Here is a 26,310-nt window from a genome sequence, read left to right on the forward strand (position 1 = left end):
TATTCCTACCAATACAGTGTTACACGGGCATAGACTCACCCCTCGCTTTGGTTGGTGTTGGCGAGTGAGTCGCGACACCACTCCAACCCGCCACAGACGGCAACCCGCGATGCGTCAACGCCGGCCCCCGCGCCTTCTCGCGCCGCTGACCCTGACCCTGATCCTGGCCCTGGCTGCCGGCGGTGTCAGATGCGATTCTCTCGCGCACGTGGATCCCCTCATCGGCACGACCAATGGCGGCAATGTCTTCCCTGGCGCGACGCGGCCCTACGGCCTCGCCAAGGCGGTCGCCGATGTCGACGGCCAGAACACGGGCGGCTTCGGCCTCGACGGCAGCAACGTGACGGGCTTCTCGAGCGTCCACGACAGCGGCACCGGCGGGAACCCCAGCCTCGGCAACTTCCCGCTCTTCCCCCAGCTCTGCGACGGCGATGACCTCAACGCATGCCGCTTCCGCATCGGGGACCGCAAGGTCCACTACAAGAATGGCTCCGTCAAGGCCGAGCCCGGACGCTTCGCCATTGAGCTGGACAACGGCGTGAGCGCCGACATGACCGTCTCGGACCACGCCGCGCTCTACCGCTTCAACTTCGCCGGTGCCACTGGCGGCTCCTCCGACAAGCACCCGCTCGTCCTGCTCGATCTGACGGACCTATGGCAGAGCAGGCAGAATGCGTCGGTCCGCGTTGATGAGCACTCGGGTCGCATGGTTGGCAACGGCACCTTCCTGCCCAGCTTTGGCGCCGGCTCCTATGTCCTGCACTTTTGCGTCGACTTCTTCGGCGCAGACGTCCACGACACGGGCGTCTGGGTGAATAGCCGCGCCGGCACCGAGCCCAAGACCATCTCCCTCACGCGCGGCTTCAACCTGTTTTACATCGAGGGCGGTGCGTTTGCGCGCTTCAACCCCCACCGCGATGACACCGTGACGGCGCGCGTCGGCGTGAGCTTCAAGAGCGCCGAGCAGGCGTGCCGAAGCGCGGAGCGAGAGATCCCCAACCCGCTCTCCGACTTTAACAGGCTCGTCAGGTCGGCCAAGGACGCGTGGCGGGAGAAGCTGAGCCCCATTGGTATCAAGCAGGGCGGCGCGACCGATGACCTGGTCAAGAGCTTCTGGAGTGGCGCGTACAGGAACATGATTTCGCCCCAAAACTACACCGGCGAGAACCCGTACTGGGATACGGGCAACCCTTACTTCGACTCTTTCTACTGGTAGGCAAAGTCCACTGACAGGCGCGATGGAGCTGAGCGCTGACAAAAGGCAGCCTCTGGGACAGTTTCCGGGCACAGCACCCACTCTTGACGATCCTTGACCCTCATGCACAGACTCAGATGGTGCAAACCCTGCTGGACATTTACAAGAACGAGGGATGGCTGCCCGACTGTCACATGTCAATGTGTAAAGGCTGGACGCAGGGGGGCTCCAACGCCGACACGATGCTGGCCGACGCATACGTCAAGAACCTGAGCACAAGCATCGACTGGGAGCTGGCTCTAAAGGCCATCATTAACGATGCCGAGAACGAGCCCCACGAGTGGTCGTATCATGGCCGTGGCGGCCTGCAGAGCTGGCGCAAGCTCGACTACATCCCGTATCTGGACTTTGACCCGCTCGGCTTTGGGACCAATTCGCGGAGCGTGTCGCGCACCCTCGAGTACTCGTACAACGACTTTTGCCTGGCGACTGTCGCGGAAGGCCTTGGAAAGATGGACACGCATCTGAAGTACATGAAGCGCAGCATGAACTGGCAAAATGTGTGGAAGGAGGACCAAATTTCGATCATCAATGGCACCGACACGGGGTTCAAGGGATTCTTCCAGCCAAAGTACATGAACGGCACTTGGGGATACCAAGACCCGATTGCATGTTCGGCGCTGGCTGGGTTCTGTTCGCTGACGTCGAATCCGAGCGAGACGTTCGAGGCCAGCATCTGGCAGTATCTCTTGTGAGTCAACTCAACCCGAGTTGCTCAGGTTGCGTGACCACGCTGACACTTGTAGCTTCGTCCCTCATGCGACATCATCGCTCATCTCGTTGCTCGGAGGTGACGACGCCTTTGTCAAGCGCCTCAACTTCTTCCATACGAGTGGGCTCGCCGACATCTCCAACGAACCAGTGTTCTTAACGGTGTACCTCTACCACTACGCCGGGAGGCCCGCGCTCTCGACGGAGCGCATCCACACGTACGTACCCAAGTCGTTCAACTCGAGCCCCGGCGGTCTGCCCGGCAATGACGACTCGGGGGCCATGGGCGCGTTCCTGTTCTTCTCTGTGATGGGGCTGTTTCCCGTGGCCGGGCAAAACGTCTATCTCATCAGCCCGCCGTTCTTCGAGGAGGTGAGCATCCGCTCGCCGCAGACGGGCCAGAAGGCGACGGTTCGCAACATCGGCTTCGATCCGTCGTACAAGAAAGTGTACGTGCAGAAGGCGACGGTGAACGGGAAGCCGTGGACCAAGAGCTGGATCGGGCACGAGTTCTTCACGGAGGGGTGGACGCTGGAGCTCACGCTGGGCACGGAGGAATCGGACTGGGGGACCAAGCCTGGCGACCGGCCCCCGAGCTGGGTGTCGTGAGCGCAAGCGACGTGTCGTCGTTTTATACCTACAAGTTTGAATACATATCCTTAGTCTCTGACCCTGCCTGGTTCTTGTATTCATGAGTGAGTATGTGTGCTTTGGCGAGCACGGCGACGGAGGTCGTTGCCATGATCGTTATGTGAAATAAGGAGGTTGACCTGAGGGCGGTGATGATCATGTTGTATAGAGCCGGATGAGGAGGATGGGGTGATGATGTGTGGGGAAGTGAGCGGTGGGTGAGGGTGAAGGAGGTGCGATGTGAGAAGAGGGGCACAGGCGCACAGCTGATGATGAAGAGAGAGCTTGATGGGCTATGAAGGGAGGAAGAAGAAGAGCTATATAGGTGGCCGAGCGAGAGAGAGACCAGTGAAAGAGCCAGCCAACTGTGAGGCTGACTAACCTATCTATAACACGATGCAATCGGTGAGGGGAAAGTGCGGAGCGAGCACTTTCCATTTTAACATCGACTCCGCCACGGAATCTTGACACTTTTTCTTCTTCTTTTCTTTCCAAATTCACAAACAGACTCCCTCCCTCATCGAGAGCCTCGTCTATCTATTCTATCTGTTTCTCGGCGCACCCGGCCATTCACTTGCGTCCCCACAATCACCAGCGCCGCCGCCACCAGGGCCGAAAAGCCAGAGCCCGCCCAGGCTCAAACTACGCGCCGAGCTTATCAAACGCGCCAAAGCACGACGCCGCGGCGTCCTCGTCCGTCCAGCCGACACAGCGCCAGCAGCGGAGCAGGCCGCGGGGATCGTACCTGCGCTTGACGGCGAGCAGGCGGTCGTAGTGGCCGCCGAAGAAGACGCGGCGCCAGTCGGGGGTGAAGGGGTTGGCCTCGTTCTTGTAGGCGCCGCCGCCGGGGGTCACGGCCTCCATGCGCGCCGTCTGGGCCTGCATGCGGCGGACGGCGCGCAGGCGGTCGTCGAGGGTGCCGTTCCAGGCCCAGCGGTTGGGGTAGCCCCATTCCCAGAGCGACGAGTACCACGCCGGGTGCACCGATGTCGCCGTGGTGTCCGTCGTCGATGATGAAGATGGTGATGGTGGTGAGGAGGAGGAGGAAGACGACGACGACGACGATGACGACGACGGACGCAGGGATAGGTACGGCGCGTCGACGGGCACGTACGGCGGGCCGACGGTGGCGATGAATTCGCGCATGTAGGCCTTGAACTGCGCGCGCAGGCCCTCGTCGGTGTGCACCTTTACGGGCACGAGGCGCGTGTTGATGAGGCTCAGGTCGCCGACCGGGTACGACCCCTTGAGCACAAAGTCGTCGAAGATGGGGTACCAGCGCGGCGCGATGGACACGTTGACGCTGCTGCCGGGGTGCCGCTCGGCAAAGGCGATGAGCGGCGCCATGGAGCGCCTCGCCGCCTCCTCCGTCTGCAGCTTGGGGCTCATGTAGACGATGGAGTTGCCGTAGATGTGGCCGCCCCAGCCGTCCTCAGCCATGGCGACGGCCGAGTCGAAGAGCGTCTCCATGAAGCCGTACACGACGTCTACGGCGGCGTCGTCACCACCACCATCACCACTACGACGAGGAGGGACGGGCACGCTTATGTTGGCCACGGCAATGGGCGCCGCCGGGTCGACCCTATGCGTCGCGTCCAGGACGACGCCAAAGGTGCCGCCGCCGCCGCCGCGCAGCGCCCAGAACAGGTCCGCGTTGCGGCACCGGTTGGCGACGCGGACGGCGCCGTCGGGCGTCACGACGGTGAACTGCAGCACGCGGTCGGCCCCGAGCCCGAGCGCGTTGCTGAGCACCGAGTGCCCGCCGTTCTGCACCCAGCCGCCGGCGAGGCCGACCGTCGCCGAGTAGCCGCACAGGATGACGACGCCCTCGGCGTCGGCGAAGGAGTAGGCCTCGCCGCAGGTGACGCCCGCGCCCGTGGTGATGGCGTCGACGGGGCGTGACGACGACGACGACGATGCCCCGGAGCCGCCGCTGCTGCTGCATCCGTCAGGGACAAAGGCGCGGTGCCGGGTCAGCGTCTTGAGGTTATGCGTCCAGAGCGATAGGGCCCCCTTGCCGCTGCTGTCGAGCTCAAACGAATGCCCGCTGTTCTTGACGACGATCCTCAACCCGCCTCCATCAGCGACACTGCTGTTGCTCCCGCTGTTCCTGCTGCCCGCGTGGCGAAACGCCTCGACTACGTCCCTCGCCTCCCTCACCTCCAGGTAGTGCGCGGGGACGTTGCCCTGCCTGCAGTCGGCGCCGCCGCCCTCCAACGCGCGGCGACCAGAGGACCACGGGTCATCGGGGTCGAGCAGACAGCGGTCCCCCGACGGCGCCGGGTCGGACGCGCACACGGACGACTGGTCGTACATGTAGCCGCCGGGGAAGCGGCTGCGGTACGCGGCGGAGCGGTAGTTGGCCTGGCGCTCGGCGCAGGCGGCGGCGTCGCGGCGCGGGTTGGGGCGGCCCTCGTACATGGCGAAGCACGGCAGGGCAAAGGGCTCCGTGGCGCGCACCCGGCCGCCGACGCTGGCGTTGAGCGCCGCGAGGGCCGTCGCCGGACCAACAACATGAACGGAGCCGCCGCCGCCGTATCGGGTGCCGGACACGGCCGCCGGGAGCGTGGCCAGGCAGCCCAACAACAACTGCATGACGACCAACAAGAGCGGTGGTGGTGACAGCAGCAGCATCAGCAGCGTCATGCCGCTGGGAGGGGTGGTGACACTGGCGACTGCGACAGTGCTTGTTGGCGGCTGACGGTGAGAGACACAAAGACGACCTTGACTTTGACTGACTGGATCTACTTGTGCTGGTGCTAGTGCTGCTCTCTCCCCGTTCGGGCCTTGCGAGACAAGGGGAGGGGACACGGAACGGGACGTGACGTGGGGTCGAAGTCGGTAATGTATCATTCGACAAGCGACATGTCGACCCGTCCTCGCATCATATGTACGTACACACATACGAATACATACATGCGTGTGCTTTGTAAGATTTTGTCTGTGTGACTGAGCCCATCGTCCCACAAAGCTGCCGGCGGTGCCCTCAGCCTCTCTGTTCGAGTGAAGGTCTTCCCCTCCCCCTCCCCCTCCCCCTCCTCGTCCTGTTTCTTTCTTTAGAAAGAACAAATCCCCGTCTTGCGTGTCGTGTAACAAACGACTACGCCCGGTCCGCTGGCCTGACTGCTGCTGCTATTGTATACTGTATACCGTATAGTGTGGTGGTTGGAAGCAGAGAGTGGCGAGCGAGTTTGTTGTCGGGCACAGTGAGTGAGTGAGCCCTGCATGGCATGCCTGTCAACCTGTCCACGCTGCCTCGCTCCTACTCTGGGGCATTCATTAGTTACCTTGTCCCCGGCCGGCCTGCCGCCGATCGGGGCTCTCCGCGTCCTGCATGATGGCAAGGCATGGGCTTACCGACCCCCCCACCCCTCCGTCTCGGCGCTTTCCAGTCCTGATCGCCAGTGCGGGCGGGCGATGGAGTTCGACGTTGCATCGTGGCGGGGTGAAAGGGCAGGGCAGTCATCATATTCGCCTCGATGTGGGTTTCTTGGGGGCCGAGAGACGGGGGGGGACAGACATGCTCTTTCTTCCGATAGCTAGCTTGGGGGAACTTTCGAGGCAGGATTGGATGGACCTACCGAGCGTCGGACTGCTGATCCGGAGGGAGGAGGGGCAGCAATAAGCGACCGGCCAGATGTACTGGTTTTCCTTTGGCTCTGCAAGTCCCTGCGACAGGAGAGTCGAGTCGACGCGGCGGTACCGGAGCCTCATCGAGGAGGCAGGCGATGGCGATGCAGCAAAACTACGTACGTGGCGCGCGGTGTGATGGTTGATGTCTTATCCCTCCCCCCACGGCCCGTCGTGGACCTCTCTCGCCCCTCCCCCCGCGGGCAGTTGTCGGCCGACAGAGACACATGGACTTCTAGAACGCTTCTTTTCTCCCCGCAGCGTAGCCGCCATGCCGCCGCCCCAGCGACGTGATAGATTAGGTAGGTAGGTGGGTGGTCGTCTTGTGTTGCCCTGTCCAGGTGCTGCTGCTGCTGCTCGCTTGCTTACCGCACTGGCCTGGACGGATGGATGGATGGGATGGGATGGGATGGTTGGGGTGGCACGACAGGCTCAGGGGCAGGCATTCGGGCCTGAAGGCTGAGCCCGGCCTCCACCATACGTATATATATGCACATGATGACAAGGTATACTGTACTGTACGCCCGAGGCCCCGACAATGGCCGGGGGGAGCAATCCCGCATGTGGCACCACCACGGGTCCTTGTCTCGTACGAGCGCGATAGTACTACCTATGCTATCCTCGATACATGACGGTTCGGGCCAGCCGACAAAGGTCCGTCCGTCCATGTCGTGAATGCCTGCTGTTCGTCCCGGCTCCAATATCCCTTTTGTACTGTAAATCACTGAAGCAGCAGCTTGCACGAGCCCCCTATACTACTCCTACCCCATCCGTACGTACTTTACAGCGGTGGGTATAATACCGTGTATACAATGTATGTGCTCAGCCATCAGCGAGCAGAAAATAAGGACCATTCCACCCCCGCGGCACAACGTCATTCGTGCTACCGTCACGGCCAAGCCCCAGCGTCCGGGCAGGCTACCTATGTTATGTACCAGTGCATATGACCTGAGTGAGACTCTCGCCGCCGCCGCCCCGAGAGCGTGCAGTCGGAGTTCATCTCGGGTGGCACAGTATGAGCGATAGAGTGGGAGAGAAGGCGCGGAGTGGTTGGGGGGGGGACAAGGCACAAGATCAGACGCAACAGGCGCAGACAAGGAGAGAATGCAGTCCCGAGTACGCCCAGTGAGAGAGAGAGAGAAGAGAGAGAGAGGTGGGGGAAAGTCTGTGAAACACACGCGCTCGCTGTTGTTGGTCCTGTCCAGGGAAGCGAGCAGGTGTGTATGTATGTGTGTGCGTGTCTGCCGCGCGCATATGTAGGTAAGAGGATGGACAGGCAACACGGCAGCCCTTTTTCTTTGCCCCCCGTTGTATCACCGCATACACAGGCAGGCAGCACAGCAGCACAGATGAAGAAAGAAAGCCGTTCGCCGCCGTCTTCCTACCCTGCCTACCTCGCCTACCCTACCCTACCCTACCATACTCTACCCTACCATACTCTACCCTTCCTTCCTCTTTCCCCCGTCTTGTGAATCCTGCTGCTGCTTGCTGGTCACTTTTTTTTTTCTTCCCTCCCCCCGTTCCTCATGAAAGAGCCGCGTCGCGTCTACTCTGCCTTGCCTTGCTGTATAAGACGGCCTGCAGTCATGAAGAAGGACGCCGGGTGATGAGAGACGACGACGCTCTTTGTTTTCCCGAGGAACCCCTTCATACTCATCACTCTTTTTTATTATAATTACTTCCACTTTCTTCTCCACAGCAGCAGCAGCAGCAGCAGCAGCGCATTCCTTTATTAGTTCCGAGCAGCAGCAACCACCACGTAGCGGGCGGTCGGTCGATGGGGCTGCCGCCGCCGCTGCCATCAGCAGCAGCAGCAAAAGCAGCAAAAGCCAAGGCCGCAGCAACATGGCCAGGGACTTCCCCGAGTCCGCCGAGGCGGCCGAGTGGCGGCAGCTGCTCGCGGGCGTGAGCATCGGGTTCGGGTCCTTCGCCACGATTGCGTTCCTGATGCGCGTCTTCGCCTCGCGGATGGTGTCGGCCAAGGTGCGCCTCGACGACGTGCTGATGGGCTGCGCGGTGCTGCTCATGTGGGGGGACGTGGCGGCCGTGTTGTTGAGTCTGTTGTCCCTCTTTTTCTTTTGATCCTTCGTCTTTTCTTTATATATATACATGGTTTCACTTGAGCGGGTTCCTTGTCCTTGGGTGCTCCTCCTTCTCCTCCTCCTCTACGAAACAACATCGTGATGGATGGATGGATGGAGGGCTGGATGGATAAAGCTTAAGAGTTCAAAGTGAAAAAAAAGTGCCGTCGAGCTGACTGAGAGAGAAACATCGCAGAGGCCTTCAACGGCGTGGGCGTCGCCGCACAAGACTTGCCGCACTACCGGCAGATACGATTCAACATTGTACGTTCCAATATTCCGTATCCATATCATGCCCCTCGCGCCGAGCCTCGCCGTGAGTTCGTTCACTTACAAGTCATCAACTCCAGGGCTCGTGGCTCGTGACAAAGTTCTGGGCCACGTCGCAGGCATGCGTCAAGCTGTCCATCATCATCTTCATCCGGCGCGTGCTGGGCCTGACGCGGCCCGTCGTCCTCGCCCTCAAGGTCGTCTTCGCGAGCGTCGTCGTCTGGGGCATCTTCGCCGTCCTCTACACCACCTTCATGTGCCGCCCCGTCTCCTTCTACTGGGACCGCACCATCCCCGGCGGCTCGTGCATCCCCAACGAGCAGTACGAGAGCCTCAACATCTTTAGCGCCATCGTCGCCGCCGTCGCCGACATCACCATCCTCATCATCCCCACGCCTACCATATGGAGGCTCCGCATCCGCCGCAAGCAAAAGATTGCCGTCCAGGTGGTCTTGTGCGTGGGCCTCATGTACGTGCGCGAGACGACGGGCGGCCGACCCGCCATCATATATCCATCCCCTTCGGTCTAAGCTTACACGGACTCGCGCCTCCTCTAGTGTTTGTATATTCAGCGCTCTGCGTGTCGTCCAGTTCTTTACCTTTAATACGAACCATCTATCGAGCAAGTACTCCCCTCTTTACTCTGTATTTGCCCACCACCTCTCCGACTGGCAGCTGACGTTCTGTTCCCCCCTTCCCCTCATCAGCCTCGACCGCGGGCCAGAGCCTGTGGACCATCCTCGAGAACGAGCTCTCCATCCTCTGCGGCTGCATGCCCCAGATGGCGCCCCTTTTCCGCCGGGTGCTTCGCAGCGGGCCCGCCCCATCGGGCGCCTCGGCGGCCAGCGGCGCCGGCGCCGGCAACGGCTACTCGGCCGCGTACGACTCGTCGGCCACCACGCCGGGCGGCGCCGGTAAGAAGAGCGTCATCCAGACGACGGTCAAGGGGCTGCACCACGGCCGCGGCGAGGCGTCGCGCCCGAACCACCACCACCACCACAACCGCGCCATGGTCGACGACGACCTGGAGAGGGCGAGCGACTCGTCCGAGATGGAGCTCAACAGCATCGCCGTGCGCACGGCCATCGACCAGGAAGTGTCGGCTGGCGGGGGTCACGAGGAGTCCTTGTCCCATCATTCGGGGTCGACGGTGGCTCGCATGTAATCTTGTACTGGAAGGGTATTGCTCGAGGGACGGTGGGGTGAGAAAGCCTCGTTACGTGGGGGGGGGAACAGATACCGGACGGGCGTTGATTTATATGAGGGCACGACTTGCTCTGTTTATTACTACACAGTCGATTTTGTGTGCGTGTATGAAAGAGGCGCCAGAAGGGCGAGTGGAATATGAGCGGTTAGTGTTGTGGTATGGGGTGGAGCGCTGTAAGCATTTTCGTGGGACGTTGTAGAGAAGATTCGAACCAGAATTCATTTTCGTCTTGATACCCGTTACCCAGCTTTGCTGCATAGCTCTCCGGGATCCCGTGTGCGTTGACCCCGCCGAAATTGAAGCTGTTGGCATTCGCTCTGTGAGGGAGAGCTTGCATCATCTTCCAGTTGCATCCAAGGGCTCACTCACTCACTCATCAGGGGGACACCCCTCATATTCTTGGTGAAGGGAGCTCAAGTGGTCCACCATTTCTCCTTGTACCAGTCGTGCAGAATCTGTGGCTTCTCCTGAAGCTTGTCGACCTCGACCCATTTGCTGCTGCTGCTGCTACTGCTGCTGGCCCCCTCGGGCCCCGTATAACGCACCAGATACCTCTTCTGCCCTGATGGCGTCGGCTCCTCGGCCAGTATCCGGTCCATGTTCTCGTGGAGGGAGGCCTGAACGCGGCAGACGAGCTTCTCGCCCGAGACCCTTTTCAGCCTGAGCTGCTCCAGGCCGTGGAGGACACCGTCAAGACCGCCGGGCAGCAGTCGCAGCGGATGCGGCTTTAGCTTCCCCCCGTCGAGGAGTTCTTGTGCGATGGCGAACCATTCGATGACGAATGCTCGCTGCTCGTCGCTGGGAACTCGCGCAAACGATGGCTCTGGCCAGCCGAGCCTCTTCCCGAACACTGCCGGCCCAGGGACCCAGTCTGGCACGACGGCGGCGTTTGGCCGAGTATGGAGGAACTCGGGATACGGCTCGAGCGCGGTGTACTTGCCCCCTTGCCTGCCGATGCAGGCATAGCAAAACTGCATCGTCTCCGGCTCCGAGATGCAGTCGAGCGCGAAGCGCAGCGAGTTATGCGTATAATTGCGGATATCGTCAGTGCATAATGGCGCTCTGTAGTCGAAGACCGCATCAGCTCCGTAGGAGCGTACGAGGGCGAAGTTGTGAGGCGAGCAAGTCGCGATGACGCGCAGCCCCGAGCTTGCCAAGCAGCACGAATAGGGCCTGTGTTAGCATCTGAACGAGAAGATGGATAAGAGGAGCAACAACGAGATGATCGAGGTTCAAATAGATGGAGATGGAGAGAGAGAGAGAGAGAGAGAGAGACAGAGCAGCCAGAGCCAACTCACAGCTTGAGCAGCTGCATCGCCAGAGTGCCGTTCGCAGTGCTGCCACCATACACGAGCACGTCCACAGGCTTCTCCGCGGGGCGCTTCGGTGTGCCCGGTACGTCTAGGGACTGGAATAGGGCCATGCCAACGGCGCCCAAGCCACTGCCGAGAGACGCTCCGGCCTCAAAGGACATGTAGCCGGGGATCTTCATCGTGGTGATATCTGCGGCGACTGTATACTCGGCGAAGGCGCCCACCATCTCGGGGGATGACGGCGCGTGCATGCCCGGCACCGCGCCACAGACGCGATCTCCCACTCGGATGGGCGCGGCCGTGCGGACGTTGGAGCCGAGGGCGACGACTTCGCCCGCAAAGTCCATGCCTGCGATGGCGCCGGGAGTGATGGTGGTGGTGGTGGCCACCAACTTGGCGTCCATGGAGCTGAGCGCCACGGCCACGTTTCTCACCAGGATCATGTCGTCGGCGAGCTGCTGCTGCGGCAGCGGCACGGGGGCGTCTCGCCGCAGCCCGATGTTGCCATCGTCAAGGCCGACGATGGCCGTCTGCTTCGCTGGTGGGTGTGCCGCTGACATTCGCTGACGATGGCTTCAAGTTGAGGTCGGCGGCGCTCAGTTGACTCATCCTCCTGCTCTCTCTCCCTCGACTGCTGCAAGTTGCCCGGCTGTGAAGATTCAGCAGCGTCAAATTGCACACGACCCAGTCCCCAAACGACCCGTCCGCAGTTGAACTTGTTGATGGAAAACCTTGCAGCCAGTTTCTCCCTCACCAGAGAAAAGGATGAAATAATGTTGCAAAGGGGCCTTTTTCCGGGTCACAAGGAGTTTTGACTTTTTCCATCTATTGCCGGGACCTATGCCCCCCTATATATATATGCACCGTTGGGTCAGTTTATAGGGGCTATATGACGCCTAGAAACCCGGCTACAGGAGATACATGACTCCGATATGCAGGCTGCAGCCACGGACCTTCTAACACACAAAGCAACTTCTGGCTTCAACTGAGCAAAGATGCAATCGGGCGACTTTCAACCCCGTGCGAAGAACGCGCCTGCCTGTCGTTGTCTTCCCAACTGGCCTCAATGCCATTCGCCCCTGTTTCCGACACGGGTTGCCACTAAACCCTTGCAAAGATGCACCGAAATCGATTTGAACTTGGAATGATCCGGCTTCTGTTACGTCTTCTCATGTCCCCGTAGCCATGTGTGCTCACTTGCTTGATGGTCTCGCCCACTGAAGCTTGTAGCGACTCCCCGCGAAACTCGAGACACCGAAGCAGGATTCTCCCAACAGTCTAGTCGCCGTTGGTTAATTGGCCACAGAACCTCCGGCTTACATGGATCGTCGCTTCTTCTTCCCGGGGGGGCTATTCGACATCGTTTCGCTTTTCAGTCTCGTCGGAGCGCTGCCCGGGCTCGCATCGCACCGCAAGCTAACAGCAGTAGTTTTCATTGTCAGAGAGGCAGAGCTGGATATTGAAAGTCTCACCACCCGGGGGGGACGGACGGGGGCCGGCGACAGACTCACATCGACATTTCTGGGCGCGAATTCGGCTTTGCAGTTGTTGCACTGTGCCCATGTAAGCGCACGACTCCTCACAACGTCTCCGGCGCAGCAGGGCTCGGTCTCGGGGGCGGCAAAGTCCACGTACAGAGTTGCTGCACTTGTTCCTCAATGTCTGCCACGCCTGTCGCTCAGGTGTGTTAGTACGAACAAGCCCCGTCGCCAACTGGTTTCTTGTGCTCAAGGAGCCCGCTAGAGGCTAGTTTTACCTTTTGGTTTTTCTTGATCTATACGACGTTGGGTACTCGTTGGTTAGCACGGCAAATACAACTAGACGGGGATCTCCCTAGGGGTAAAAGGAGGGACTTCACTCTTTCTTGTCGGTCCTGATTTGAGTGTGCCAGTTCAGTAACAAGGTCTGCCGTCGAGGTCTATTTGTGTATGGTTTGTTGCTTACTTGTTCGGTCTCGGGGGGCTTTCAGCACCGTGGGCAGCGTTTGTCAGCGGAGCACACAAGCGAAAACAGGTAGGAATATCGCGAGACGGCCACTGGCCTCACACTCACCTTGGTCTTGCCCATGTCAAGCTCCATGACGACCTCGAAGTAAAGCCCCCACCCTTCTTGACCAGTCTATCGCATTACCCAATGTCAGCACGCCGCCTGCGGGAGCGTTAGAATAGTCGGCCACTTGCCTTAGAGGCATCGACGGTGAAGACTTTGTCTCCGAATATACAATCGGTGAAGAGCTTGACCTCCTCTAGCGTTCTCTAAAGGCGATGTTAGTGCGTGCCCGCATTCGTTCCGGACGCGATGGCGGGGTATTCTCTACCGTTTGCAATGCTGGGTTGTACTCGTGACATCTCCTATTACTAGAACTAGAGTTGATGACAGCCCAAGATAGCCCTGGCAGAAGGGTGAGGTAAATGACGGAGGTCTTCATGATTAAAATTTTCTAAGCGGAGAATGGCACTTGTAATTAGTCGTACTTGGGAGCCTGGACCATATAGATGGAGTGTAGAGATGGTCGGCAGATTTTCTCGTGATATGTTTCGGAGGCAGGCACCTTGCGTATAAATACACGGGCTTAGACTAGCATAAACTCTGGCCCGGAAAGTTGGGCCACCATCCATCATCTCCCACCCTCCTCTTTCCTTCCTTAGCCGTTGGCACTGCATGTGTGAACAGTGCCGTTCCACGACCTATGTCCGATACCGCACAGCAGTGCTACTACGCTGAGAATCGGCAAGCCCATTTCAAATGCCCAGAGAGCCAATGTGGGGCGGCCACTCTCCATGCAACCTCCGACAACACGCGAATATTACATGAAGAACCTGTGGGGCGTAACAGGGAAATGGGGGGTAACGGACTGTAGTGCTTTCAGCGATGGCTATACTCGTGACTTGTACAGCGATCTTGCCGTCGGCTTGCGAAGTAGAAGCCGTTGACATATAGTTTTCTCCTTGCGCTCTCATCAATCAAGGCAGGGCCTTTTTGAAGGGGGTCAACAAACCTACTGGTACTTTCTTTCGGACCCAATCTACACACAATACCGCCTTGAAGAATACAATCGTCTCTATGGTGAGGCCACGGACCCCGGGTATAACCGAGGCGTCTTGGCAGCGTACCAAGGTCGTTCATGTCACCCTAGACCCGCGACAAATTTCTTGTTGGGGACTTCTTTACGCGCCCAAGGCCGTACATGGCCTTTTGAGCGCAACTAGAGTCAATGGGCCTCGGGGAAGAGCGGGGTCGTAAGCGGACCGGTGAGTACGGGCGAGGTCTTCAAAACCGACCGTGGACGCGAGTGCTACCTCGCCAATGAGCGGGACGCGAAGGCCCCTGTGAATAACACTCCTCTCGACACCGGAGGCAGTAAAGAGCAAGCGAGCCTTGGTGGTTTCCGCGCATCTGCGGACAGCTCAGTGCAAGGCGATGCGACTCTTCTGCGGCAGGGTGAAAGTGGAGAGCTCTACGGCAACCGAAGCGCCGCCCGATCCGTCTCCTGGCCCCCCCCCCCGGGGCCGGGCGGACGGGGCAGACCCACCCCGGCTCGGCATCCACTGCCGCCCGGCCGCTGACATGGGGATGGGGGGCGCATTTGTTAGCGCGGGCCCCGTCCGTCCGTGGCAGGACCGTGTCTTGCCCCCCACTGGCAGCGGCCCTGCTGATGACTGTTTGTCGCTGGCACTGTCGCCCCGCCGCCTCGCTGCGCCCTCCCCAAAAAATCGCCCACTCACTGTCACCAAACAATCACGACCCACGACCACCGCCGCCAACCACCACCACCAGCACGGCTCTCCTCTTCCTCATCCAGCGTCGCGCTCACCCGCCGCATCGCCGCATCGCCGCCGCCATGCAGGGCTTCAACATGGGCCGGTACGTGCCCCCCGACCTGGAGGGCACGACCACGGGCAACCGCCTGCACGGCAAGAAGCAGCGCCGTCCCCCGTCGACAACATCGACATCGTCGTCGGCACCCGCGCCCACGGTCCGCTTCGAGATGCCCTTCGCCGTCTGGTGCGCCTCGTGCCCCAAGCCGACCCTCATCGGCCAGGGCGTGCGCTTCAACGCCCAGAAGCGCCGCGCCGGCGCCTACCTCTCCACGCCCGTCTGGTCCTTTCGCTTCCGCCACGCCGACTGCGGCGGCGCCATCGAGATTCGCACCGACCCCCAGAACACGGCCTACGTCGTCGTCGAGGGCGGCATGCGGCGCGACACGGGTGAGGACCGGCAGCGTCTCCGCGACGGCGACGATGGCGACCTCGTCGTTCTCCTCCCCCCCTCCTCTGCCGCCGCCCAGGAGCAGGAAGAGCAGGCACGCCGCCGCCGCACCGCCTTCGCCAAGCTCGAGCGCACCATCGAGGACCGCGAGCAGCTCCGCCACGCGGGCGAGCGCATCGCCGGCCTGCTCGAGGACTCGGCCCGCCGCTGGGACGACCCCTACGCGCAGAACCAGCGCCTGCGCAGGGCGTTTCGCGCAAGGAGGAAGCAGCGCGAGGCCCGGGCCGCCGACGACGACGCCCTGCGCGACCGCATGGGCCTGGCCATCGACCTCCTCCCGGAGACCGACGACGACGCCCGCCGCGCCGCGCTCGTCGACTTTGGGGTTCCCGACGTGGGTGACGGCGACGGTTCCGCGGCGATGGCGAAGCCGCTCTTTGCCGCCGCCGCCAACAACAACAAGAACATAAACAACAACTCGCCCTCGTCGTCGTCGGCTACTGCTGCAGCTGCAGCGGCTTCGTCCCCGTCATCGTCGTCGACAGCCGCCGCCGTCGTTTCCGCCACGCGCCGCTCGACGACGACGACGACGAGAAAGCCCCTCAAGGCGGACGCAAAGGCGGCCAGGGACAGGGACGCGCTCCTCTCGACCCTCGTCACCAACACGCGCGCCGCAAAGGACCCCTTCCTCCAGACGACGTCGACCCGGGACGCAAAGCCGCTGCCGCCGCCGAGGCTCCCTGTCAAGAGAAAGCGTGTGGTGGAGCCCGAGTCCGAGGCCGTGCCCGAACCGCCACCGACTGACGCCGCGCAGTCGACGACGAAAGCCGCCAGCGGGCTGGTGGATTACGACTCCGACTAAGTATTGCTTTTTTGTTTTGGAGTTTTTTGGGTGGGCGTTGGTGGGATCTTTCAACGGTTGCATCAGATAGCGTTTGGGGACCCGGATCACGGATTACATGGCACAGGAGCCCTGCCTCAGGACATTAGATGATACCCTCCCCTCGCGGGACCTTTCTTGTACGAGAACACGGCGTAAACGTTCAATTTATTCCTGTATGAACATGTGATGAGCGCGCATGGCCGTCAAGCCTGCAATTTGAACAGGCACGCTTCTTGACGCGGGAGCCTCACATCCTCCGCTAAACCAACTACCCAGTGACGCGGCAGCCGCAGGCTTGTCCCGGTGTCGCAGTTCGAGCCGTGTAGCCGGCGTCAACTTGGCTACCAAAAAAATAAACGCAATCAACTTTGGCTTATGCAACTCCAACCGCTGTATAAAGCACGCCATTCCGTGCTGCTGTGCCAACAAGTTTTGCTACTACCAATCCGACGCCGTTGAAATGGGAACGCGGCGTAACTCGTGTCTTCCCCCCTGCATTCTCATACGTCGTCCATTTGACCGGCGGGCTCCTCGTCCTCGTCGTTGTCGAAGCTGGCGACCGAGGACATGTCGTCGTCGTCTTCGCTCTCCGCGCCGGCCTCGTCGGCGGCATCCTTTGTCGCATACTTTTGGACGTACTCTGTGCACGTGTCAGCTCCATGCATGGCATGCATGCATTCGCGCACGCCCGGTCGGGGTTCGACGCATGCGTGGCTCACCCTTGACTTTGGCTTCGTAGCTTTTCGGCTCTCGTATCAGAAGAGCGGCGGCCTCGCCGTTGAGGGGGTCCGTCGGGTTCGGGTATCGCAGGAGCTGTGGTAGGAACACCTCGAAGATGTTGATCATGTCAAACATGGGCGACCAGGTCTGGTTGATGACGTCGAGGCACACGGAGCCGGACCTGGCAGAAAGAAATCGTCAACGGGCGCTTCGCCCTTTCTCGTGGGAGGTGGGGCGTACAACTCGTCAATGTTGGGGTGGAAGATGCGGTTCACGAATCCGATGCTCGGGCTCTTATACGGGTACGTATCCGGTAGTTCGACGTGGACCTTCCACAGGCCGCCCTCGAATGGCGCTGCCGTCTTGTCAGCGGTGCGACGATTCCTCGATTTTCGAAGGACATACTTTCTGCAGGTCCCTTGAACCTAACATAGAACTCTTGCCTGTCGCGGGTATGAGGATCGGTAGGGTGGGGGTCGGTGGCAGCGGCCGCGGGACTTACACTGCGAATCGGTCAGCGCGGAAGAGGTCGGCAGGGTCGGGACTGCGCACTGTTATCGTTGACCAGAGTCACCTCGTAGTCGCTCATGAGCCTGCGCGTGTCAGTCCGGCCGAGGAGCCGTGTTGCGACGGCGGTTGTGCATACATTCTGCAGCACAAGTTAGCATCACAGTCGTATTGCAGCCCAACGCGGCGCCGCCTACTTCATGACCTAGGAACATGCAACGTCAGCGGCACGCAACGACGTCTCCCGGAACAGCAAAATGCTGCACTCACATCTGTCTCGATCCTGCGCCGTGGGCTGCTCATGGTTGCGGCTGGGATCGGCTCCGCGGATGTGGGGGGAGGGGGGGAAGGTGAGCGCTATCGCAGTGTCCAGGGGACCGCAAAGGCGCGACGTCACTCGTCGACCTGCTGGGCGGGCTACGGGGTCGTGGAAAGCGGTGTGCTCGGGGTAATGTGCTCCGTGTCGTCGGAGCCGGTAATAGCAGCAGGGAGGGGGGTGAGTAGGAAGAAGAGATCCCCGGGCGAAAAGAAGCAGAACAGGATTTGCGTCGACGCTGCACGCAGTATGGTATTCAAGACGATTATGAGTTGAGGTTTGAGGATGGTTCGGGGGGAAAGAGGACGACAGGGTGGGACAAGGAGGGGAGTCGCCAAGTGATGGACGGCTGGCGACGCCTGAGGGCGGGAGTCACGGGGGGTGCGGGGACCTGCGCTGGGGCTCCATGGCCTGGAACCAGCGGGAAATGCGCTAAACCTTGGCGGACTTTGGGCGCCGTCTCCGCTGCAAATCGTGGATACCACCTCACCTCACGGCCCCCGAGGTGCGGGTACAGACGCGGACTGGGCTATGTACTGTACTGTACTTGGAGCGCCGCGCCTCCTACGTGGGACATGTTGTCATTCATACCTTACCGTTGCCCAGCCCGCCCCCGGCTTGCGTTAGTACCTTCCCATTTTACTTGCCCCAACGGAGAAGAGGCGGCGGCCACCGGCTCGTTGCGCCATAACATGGGACCTCCTTTTGCGCCATCGACCCAACGGCGGCTGGTTGGCTGGCTGGCTGGCGGACCGATGGACGGAGGATTCAGGCGACTTGTGGCAACAGCACAGGTAGAGGCACAGCATACATACATACATATCTCGACCGTTCGTCGCAGTCCTGACTCGAGCGGGACGAGAGAACCCTGTCGGTCTCCTTGCCGTGGCGGCGCGGTACGGGCCCTGACACACACACACACACACACACGCACGCTCCCCCCTGCCGGAGTGACTGACTGATGGCAGCGCAGTCGGCGACGCACCTCACGCGCCCACTCGTCGGATCAGGCCGCCACCACCCTTCCAGGCGCAGATCCCAGGGGCCGGCCCTGTCAATCAGGCGCTCGCGGCAGTTGTGGCATGAAAAAGCGAAGTGCGACGATGATGGCAGTATTTTTTGACAGATGCACACGACCCAGCTTACTAGTACTAAGGTTACCATACCGCCCGTAATAACTCTCTGCGACCACAATAAATGAATCCTGCAGCTCGGCTGGGGTAGGTAGGACAAAGGCACAAAAGGTGCGCGCGGATTCTGGTGCAACAAGGTACGAAGTAATACAGTATAGGCAGCCGCATGGGAACACCAGCACAGCGCAAGACATCACCCGCTCGCTCGCTCGCACGCTCGCACATCGCGGGCCACACCATCAAGGTGTGTTGCGGACTTATATATTACTTTAGCAAGATGCACGTACGTACTACGTATGTACGATCGCGAATGTAGGGGACCGGGAACCGAGAGAATCACATTCGCAGGGCCTCACGCGACCAAGAAGCAAACCAACATCGCCTTGCCTCGCTGACTCATCACCGTTGTCATCGTACGGGGTAACTAGGTATTACAGTATAAATGCTCAAAGCGTGTTACGGTGGCCCAAGGCCGAGCCATCAGGGAAATGGGGATGCCTCGGCCCATTCATTCACATTCTTTCGCCTCCCCCGTCCATCCGTCCGAGCCCCCTCCGAACCCCCCCTCCCAATCGGCGCGCCCGTGCCCTCCAGGGCTGCTGTGCGCCAGTCCCCCAGCCCAGGAGCACCCGACAGCAGTAACCACCACCGCCTGAAAAGTGCACTGTGAACTGTCGGGTACCCCCTGGGCACTCGCTGCCAGCTGAATGCCCCTCCTCTAGTAGCACCTGTACTGAGCAGATGCCCCGCGCCGTACCACCCTCGGCCACAACAGAGCCCGTCCCTCGGGTCGGTCTTTGAAAGGCCCCAGGGCAGTGGGGCTGGTGTCCCCCCCAACAAGTACCTTAGGCAGCCCGGGTGCTCGCATCTGCGCGGTAGCCTCCAGAATGGCGGGCGAGGAAAAAACCACCAGGGCCAATTTCCAGAGATACTCAATTCTACATCGTAAAAACCATCATGCTCGTCTCGATAAAAACCCGCGCATCCTCCGCCGTCCTAAAATTTCCCGGCCTGGTCCTTTTTTCTCAACCCTTCCCCTGAGCTCCTTATTCTTTGCCTCCCATCGCCACGCGTGAGAACCCGGTTCCTGATTCGCGTGGCTTGGGCTTTCTTTCTTTCACTGTCTTGTTGCCGGTACGCCGCCATCCGTTGCAACCACCCACCCACCACCGCCCACACCCCCGGACCCTGCATGTCGTCCAGGTACCTGCGTTGACGCCTGCGACTGCACTGCACCCGAGGTACATCGACGTCACGTGGCCACACTCTACACACACACCTTACCTCACCCTCGTCAACACTTATACATAACATCGCCATATCTTGTTAATACCTCGCTGCCCTCTGTACACATCATGTCCTTGGCACTATCATCCATGCGGCGGACGTGTACCTCCGTGGCACGCTCTGCGCGGCCTCGTGTTCTTGCCCTCCCTCACGCCCATCCCTCTCACTCGCTCCTCTATACACCCGCGGCGGCATGTCAAACTAGATATAGCTCCCACTCGCCCATGGGTGCTCCCCCTTCCAGCCCGCGCAAGAAGGTCACTATCGCTACACTGAGGTCTCTGCACAAAAAGGGCGACCCCATCACCATGATCACGGCCCACGACTTCCCCAGTGCCCACGTGGCCGACCATGCCGGCATGGACGTCGTCCTGGTTGGCGATAGCCTCGCTATGGTGGCCCTAGGCATGGAGGACACGAGTGAGGTTCTGGTCGAAGAAATGTTGCTGCACTGTCGCTCCGTTGCGAGAGCCACAAAGACGGCCTTCACCGTAAGTCGATCGATCCCCTTTGTCTCGGTCTAAGCCCCACCATCCCATCCGCGCCAGGGTCGCTGACCAGGATGGTCTGTAGGTTGGCGATCTGCCAATGGGATCGTATGAGATCTCGCCGGAGCAGGCACTCGCCACAGCGATACGCTTCATCAAGGATGGCCGCGTCCAGAGCGTCAAGCTCGAAGGCGGCAAGGAAATGGCGCCGACCATTCGAAAAATCACCACAGCTGGCATCCCCGTGCTGGGCCATGTCGGCCTGACCCCGCAGCGTCAAAATGCCCTCGGCGGGTTCCGCGTCCAGGGCAAGACCAAGGACGGCGCCCTCGGTGTCCTCGAGGACGCGCTCGCCGTCCAGGAAGCCGGCTGCTTCGCCGTTGTGCTCGAGGCCGTCCCGGCCGAGGTTGCCGAGCTCATCACGCAAAGGCTGTCTATCCCGACCATTGGCATCGGCGCCGGCGCCGGCTGCTCCGGTCAGGTACTGGTCCAGACCGACATGGCCGGCAATTTCCCACCCGGCAGGTTCCTTCCCAAGTTCGTCAAGAAGTACGGCGACGTCTGGGGCGAGTCAAGGCGGGCCATCGAGGCATATCGCGACGAGGTCAAGAGCCGCCAGTATCCGGCAGCCGAGCACACCTATCCGATTCCCGAAGGGGAGCTGGCGGCGTTTTCCAAAGCTATCAAGGAGATGTAGTGAGCGGTGGCTGAGAGGGCGGTTTCTGTTCGGGTAACATAATGGCGCGCGGTGGCGGCGGTTGTCTTTTTTGAGCGAGCGCATTGCATTCTTGTTTTTAGCGATTCATGATGAGATCTGATGGCGGGAGAAGACTACATTTTAGAGTTGGCGAAATATTTGTTTGTAGCAAATGATGAGGGTAGATGGCGGGTAGTAGACACCTCATCCAAACGCTGGGGTCATAGAATAGGCAACGACAAGCTGATCCGACGCGTTCTTGAAGCACTGCATCCGGTCAACAACTCATCAACTCTTGAGCCGCGGGGACGCGGATGAGCGAGTGGCAATTCACCTGGTGCAAATTCCCAACCACCTCGTCCAGCGACGGCGCAAACGCCGAGTTGACGTACAGGAACACGCTGTCCGTGTCCCTGCAGCGCAGCTTCCGCCGCAGGTACCGCACCACCTCCTCGAAGCGTCGCGTCGCCGTGATCTTGCATAGGTCCTGCTGCAGCGCCGGCGCCGCGCCCCCGACGGGCTTGAACCGCACCACCACCTTTCTGTCCGGCGCCGGCGCCGCCGCGCTCGCCAGCGCCGCCGTCGCGTCCCGCGGCAGGTCCGCCAGCACCACCGACGCCGACATGGTCAGCGGCAGCTGCTGCTCCTCCTCCGCCGCTGCCGCCGCCGCCGCCGAGTCCGAGTCTGAGTCTGGGTCTGGGTTTGTCTCGGGCACCGGTGACGCGGGGGCCACGGCCGCGGCCGGTGAGGGGCTGGTGCTGCTGCTGGCCCGGTGATGTGGGGGTTCCATGGTCAACGATATGCAAGCGCCAAAATCCTGGTTTCGTTTCCGAGCGCCTTGTTTTTGCCGGATGTCTGGTGTCTGGGCTTATGAGGGTGTTGGCATTGTTGTGCGAGCGGTGACATGTGTCGGTGCGACAGGCAGCTGCGAGTCGGAGCTCTGTAGTGCTTCTCCGTGGTCAGCGCTACAGTGCAGTAAGTACAGTATACATACTGTGTCTGCTCCATTGTCTATGGGTTCGGTATCAAAGTCAAGTAACCACGGAGAGGACGCAGATAGTTCATCAATCTTATAATTCAATACGTATGTGTCTGATAGGGGAGAGGGTTTCTATCCAGGCAACCTTCGCTTCTGGCCCTGGAATGCAAGCTTTGCGTCAATGCCTCTCTACAGGTACTTTGTATGCCACTCAAGACTCGTCTGCCTTCTCGTACGGGGTTTCCAGGTCTTCTATGCTATCCATGACCCCGTTGGCGACACCATTCGCATTTCCGTTTCTGGCGTCAATCTTAATCTCAGTTGCGATGCCATTCGCAATGCCGTTTTCGTGGCCATTTTCGTGGCCGTTTGCGTAACCTCGCAGACCTTCGAGGCCTTCTAGAACCATGTCCATCATCCCTCCTCTAAGCAAACTCTCATACACCATCGTGACCCAGCTCCCAATGGTCTTCTTATCTTCTGTTGGCAAGCCTTTTCGAGCATTGTATAGCGGGTCATCGTCGATTCCGCAATGCAGAGGTACTTTGAGCGTTGTGCGAACCCAATTGTATAGTCGTGCAGTTCCCTCGCCGAGTTGTGCCGCCACTTCTGCGGTCGGGACTGTTGAGCTGGGATAGAATATGGTCGCAGCCGAAGTAGAAATGGTACGTTCAAAGTGTCTTCTCCACGCTGCCAGTGCTGAAATCGAACACTCCACTTCATTTGCCGCCAGGAAATCGGTGACGGGACCCACGACAGCCTCCACCACGAAGGGGATGCGGTCTTTCCACGTGTTGGAGTTCCAGTTGTACCATGTGGACTGGATGACTGGCAACAGTGACGTTGCGAGCTTTTCAATTTGCGCTTTCTGCAGCCCCAGACCATAGAGCGCGCCATTCGTAGTGTCGTCAGGCAGCACACCCTCGCGCAGCAAAGTCAAAAATCGAACGTGATTCGCCCGCATATCCACAGCCTGACACGAAACGTAGATGTGGCAGGCGCTCATGTGCGCCACCAGGTCCGCCGCCTCCATCGTGCGCCGCGCCGATATGAGGGCTAGCGAGTTGATGCCCTGATTGTGCATCTCGGCGGACATGACGTGGGCGGAAACGGGGTGGGCAAGGGCAGCCAGCTCGGACATGTAGGCCGACATATTTACGTCGATGCCCTTCATGGTGAAATTTTCGTGTGCGCTTGCGTTGAGGTTTGCCTCAAGACCGTTGTTCGTCGACGGGTTGATGACCTCGGTGACCTGCGACCAGAGCATACGTCCGATCATCTGAAGGGCAAGGCGGGTCTTGTCCATGGCGGATGTGACGACGACGGCCTGGAAGTTGCCTCCGGAGTAGACCTCCCCAGACGCGACGCCATCTTGTTCAACGGCGTCTACCAAGGGGTTATCGGAGGTGGAGTTGAGCTCGACCTCCAACTGCTTTTGGGCGAGAAGCAGGTCCTCCAGATACGGACCGATCCATTGTGGTGCCGTCCGCGTGGAGTAGCGATCCTGCCAGAGCCCGTCGCCAGTCCTCTTTCTCGACTCCAGCCCAACCACGAATTCGGACCCCTTCAGAAAGCGCCGGATATTCGTCGCTGCTTCAATTTGTCCAGAGTGAGGCCGGATGGCGTGGACGAAGGGCTGAGCCCACTCAACATTGCCGCCCAAGCTCTCCGCAGCAAAGGCAGTGAGCATCTGAGCCAACAGGGCGAGCTGTTGGGCGTCATACAGGACGAGACTAGCCACCGCCACCGACGGGGCGGTGCCATTGATCAAGCCCAGAGCCTCCTTGGGCCCGAGGCCAGAAGGCGAGAGCCCGCTCTCACGCAATGCCTCAGAGGAGGGGATGACACGGGCATTGTTACCCCGACCAACTTGCACAAAGATGTCCGGGTTGCCGGTCACGGCTCCTGCAATGTACGACATGGGCATCAAATCTCCCGATGCGGAAATGGTGCCCCTCAACGGCACGAGTGGGGTGATGTCGTGATGCAGGAGGTCGAGCAGGCTCCGGAGCACCTCCATGCGGACAGCACTGTGGCCCCTCAGGTTCTGGTTGGCGCGGGCGATGATGGCAGCACGGATCCAGGCGGGCGGCATGGTCCGCGATGGCTCACGCTCCGAGTTGGCGGCGGGATTTTTGTCGGTAGCAGTGATGATTGCACTCTGAGTGTGCTGCAAGAGGTGAATTTGCAAGTCGATTAGATCGTTGGTCCGCGTGTCTGCGCTGCCGCCAAAGCCCGTGTTGACGCCGTATACCACCCATTTGTGGGACAGGTACTCGGCCAAGGCGTCGACGCTGAGGTCGAGCTGTTTGGCAAGGTCCGGGTCGGTGCTTAGAGTCGGCTTGACATCGTGGCGGGCGACGGCGACGATGGCAGCAATGTCGAGGCTGTTTCCGTCAAGGACAATGGGAATGCTCTTGGCCTTGAGGTCGCGCAGGCGCCTCCAGATATGGAGGGTTGCGCTGGTGTGGGCAGGCATCTTGGGGCCCGTCATGTCCGGCAACGCAGTCGAGGAATGAGTGGCTAAAGATGTGAGGCGATTGTCCGTGTTTAGGAAGTATGCGGCGGGTGGTGGCTCTGGCGAGAAGCACGAGGACGACAGGGACAATCAATTATGCCCGAGGCGGCTGTGGACGCCGGGTCTCGTTAATCCGTGGCAGCAGCTTCCGGAATGAGTACCTGGAAACAGGCGAGGCGTGACTCGTGACCTCGTGACTCGAATAGAAAATGAGGCAAGGAAGGAGCCCCGGGGCAAAGGCAACGAGAGTGAAGGAGGAAAGAGCGCAAAGATATAGGAAAGAGAAGGCTACAGTCGCGGCTACCGCGCCATAGGTAGGGAGGGAGGGAGGGAAGCCACCTCAAGTCAGTGATGGATGTCTGCCACGCTGTCGAGCGAGGGTGGAAGGGATGGAAGGTCACCAATTCTGGCTCATCCACGCGAGGGCCTACTGACGCATCGACCTTGTTCTTCTTGTCGGATCTCGGAGAGAAGAAGGCCAGAAAAAGACCGGTGAGTGGAAACCCCGATGAGGCCCTTTCTTCTGGGCCCAGCGGGACCACCCACTGTGGCAGCGGTGGCTTTCACTGTGCTGGGAATGTCCCAGGAGTAACTAAGGTGGAGGCCCATCTGGGGCCCATCTGGCACGCGGCGGTGGCGTCCGGCTTGAGCGGTGACTGGTCCCCGTCCCTGCATTGCTGCACTCATTCATCATTATTCATTGACTTTTTGTTGCCGCACATGGCAGACAAGGTGGCCTGGCTCGCCCAAGTTTTTGTCTGCGTCGGGTGCGAAATGTATTCATCGTGGCCGGTGACGGGCCCTTACTAACAGCCACGCCACTGCTCTACTACTAACTGTACTATTTAGTGTCAACGGCGCATTGGTCGTCTGGCCGTCATGGCCACCAACCCATCGTCGCCAGCCCGACTGGAACCGTTATCGAGGCACTGAGCTCGCCACGCGCCCACGTCTTCGTCCTCGTCCTCGTCGCTCTCGTCATCGTCACCATCGTGCCGCCGCCCCATCCTCTCTACCCATCCGTCGTCGGCTCGAACCCCCCTCCCCACACGTTCGCAAGGCCGATCTTGCGTGAGCCAGAGCGTCGGTGCCACAAAAAAGATCCAGCACGCCACCTGTTGCTCGTCTGTTTGCTGCGTGCCATCTTCCTTGCAGAGGCGGCCGCGTCCCGCCAATTGAATAACATCGTCGGGCCAGCCAAACAAACAGCGTGCAGTTCCATGTCGACTCAGCAGCCTCATCGCAATGCATCAGGCTCCAACTGGCCGCATTGCCTTCTCTCTGTGCCACCGCCGAGGCTTCCGCGACGGCGCAATCGCCCAACCCGTACATGCGCGAGATCGCTTCTGGATGTGGATGGCCTGGTCCCCGGCCGCCGTGCCAATCCCGGCCCCGAGGTCCCAATATTCACGGCTCTCGGACCCTGAATGAGCGCGGGCGTGCGCCTGCGCGACGTGACAAGCCAGCTCGGCAGCG

General features: G+C 60.3%; 9 protein-coding genes across 11 annotated transcripts; 4 read left to right on the top strand and 5 right to left on the bottom strand.

Annotated features, from left to right (window-relative positions):
- Window positions 1-109: 109 nt before the first annotated feature.
- On the top strand, window positions 110-2,575 carry JDV02_004480 (uncharacterized protein; the record flags this gene model as incomplete). The annotated part of the gene is made up of 3 exons (XM_047985700.1): window positions 110-1,212; window positions 1,266-1,946; window positions 2,002-2,575. 3 exons carry the CDS (start codon window positions 110-112, stop codon window positions 2,573-2,575), a joined length of 2,358 nt encoding a protein of 785 aa, XP_047841677.1.
- JDV02_004481 (uncharacterized protein) lies at window positions 1,882-6,653 on the bottom strand. Of its 2 annotated transcripts, XM_047985701.1 has the most exons (2): window positions 2,608-6,653; window positions 1,882-2,562 (listed from the first exon to the last, which is right to left on the bottom strand). In XM_047985701.1, exon 1 carries the CDS (start codon window positions 5,498-5,500, stop codon window positions 3,239-3,241), a length of 2,262 nt encoding a protein of 753 aa, XP_047841678.1. In that variant the 5' UTR covers window positions 5,501-6,653; the 3' UTR covers window positions 1,882-2,562; window positions 2,608-3,238. The 2 variants fall into 2 exon arrangements, with proteins under 2 accessions (XP_047841678.1, XP_047841679.1); XM_047985702.1 differs by having other exon boundaries at window positions 1,882-5,394.
- Window positions 6,654-7,967: 1,314 nt separating this feature from the next.
- JDV02_004482 (uncharacterized protein) lies at window positions 7,968-10,023 on the top strand. 2 transcript variants are annotated; one of them, XM_047985703.1, is made up of 5 exons: window positions 7,968-8,282; window positions 8,504-8,571; window positions 8,658-9,046; window positions 9,135-9,199; window positions 9,285-10,023. In XM_047985703.1, the coding sequence occupies exons 1-5, from the start codon at window positions 8,072-8,074 to the stop codon at window positions 9,740-9,742; spliced, it is 1,191 nt and encodes a 396-aa protein (XP_047841680.1). In that variant the 5' UTR covers window positions 7,968-8,071; the 3' UTR covers window positions 9,743-10,023. The 2 variants fall into 2 exon arrangements, with proteins under 2 accessions (XP_047841680.1, XP_047841681.1); XM_047985704.1 differs by having other exon boundaries at window positions 9,135-10,023.
- Window positions 10,024-10,197: 174 nt separating this feature from the next.
- Window positions 10,198-11,657, bottom strand: JDV02_004483 (uncharacterized protein; the record flags this gene model as incomplete). The annotated part of the gene is made up of 2 exons (XM_047985705.1): window positions 10,198-10,933; window positions 11,083-11,657. 2 exons carry the CDS (start codon window positions 11,655-11,657, stop codon window positions 10,198-10,200), a joined length of 1,311 nt encoding a protein of 436 aa, XP_047841682.1.
- A 3,212-nt stretch (window positions 11,658-14,869) lies between these two features.
- saf4 lies at window positions 14,870-16,341 on the top strand. The gene has a single exon (XM_047985706.1). It carries the CDS (start codon window positions 14,939-14,941, stop codon window positions 16,166-16,168), a length of 1,230 nt encoding a protein of 409 aa, XP_047841683.1. The 5' UTR covers window positions 14,870-14,938; the 3' UTR covers window positions 16,169-16,341.
- Window positions 16,342-16,689: 348 nt separating this feature from the next.
- Window positions 16,690-17,719, bottom strand: ubc8 (E2 ubiquitin-conjugating enzyme; the record flags this gene model as incomplete). Its single annotated transcript, XM_047985707.1, has 8 exons — window positions 16,690-16,829; window positions 16,909-17,090; window positions 17,150-17,264; window positions 17,315-17,352; window positions 17,412-17,453; window positions 17,541-17,558; window positions 17,614-17,621; window positions 17,687-17,719. 8 exons carry the CDS (start codon window positions 17,717-17,719, stop codon window positions 16,690-16,692), a joined length of 576 nt encoding a protein of 191 aa, XP_047841684.1.
- A 2,061-nt stretch (window positions 17,720-19,780) lies between these two features.
- On the top strand, window positions 19,781-21,960 carry ECM31 (3-methyl-2-oxobutanoate hydroxymethyltransferase). The gene is made up of 2 exons (XM_047985708.1): window positions 19,781-20,643; window positions 20,726-21,960. The coding sequence occupies exons 1-2, from the start codon at window positions 20,221-20,223 to the stop codon at window positions 21,335-21,337; spliced, it is 1,035 nt and encodes a 344-aa protein (XP_047841685.1). The 5' UTR covers window positions 19,781-20,220; the 3' UTR covers window positions 21,338-21,960.
- Window positions 21,465-22,249, bottom strand: atg12 (Ubiquitin-like protein). Its single transcript, XM_047985709.1, has 2 exons — window positions 21,672-22,249; window positions 21,465-21,604 (listed from the first exon to the last, which is right to left on the bottom strand). The coding sequence occupies exons 1-2, from the start codon at window positions 22,125-22,127 to the stop codon at window positions 21,542-21,544; spliced, it is 519 nt and encodes a 172-aa protein (XP_047841686.1). The 5' UTR covers window positions 22,128-22,249; the 3' UTR covers window positions 21,465-21,541.
- Window positions 22,250-22,399: 150 nt separating this feature from the next.
- Window positions 22,400-25,381, bottom strand: JDV02_004488 (Phenylalanine ammonia-lyase). The gene has a single exon (XM_047985710.1). It carries the CDS (start codon window positions 24,808-24,810, stop codon window positions 22,528-22,530), a length of 2,283 nt encoding a protein of 760 aa, XP_047841687.1. The 5' UTR covers window positions 24,811-25,381; the 3' UTR covers window positions 22,400-22,527.
- Window positions 25,382-26,310: the final 929 nt, after the last annotated feature.

The sequence above is a fragment of the Purpureocillium takamizusanense genome, chromosome 3 (genome assembly GCF_022605165.1).
Source record: "Purpureocillium takamizusanense chromosome 3, complete sequence".
In the NCBI taxonomy this organism is placed as follows: domain Eukaryota; kingdom Fungi; phylum Ascomycota; class Sordariomycetes; order Hypocreales; family Ophiocordycipitaceae; genus Purpureocillium; species Purpureocillium takamizusanense.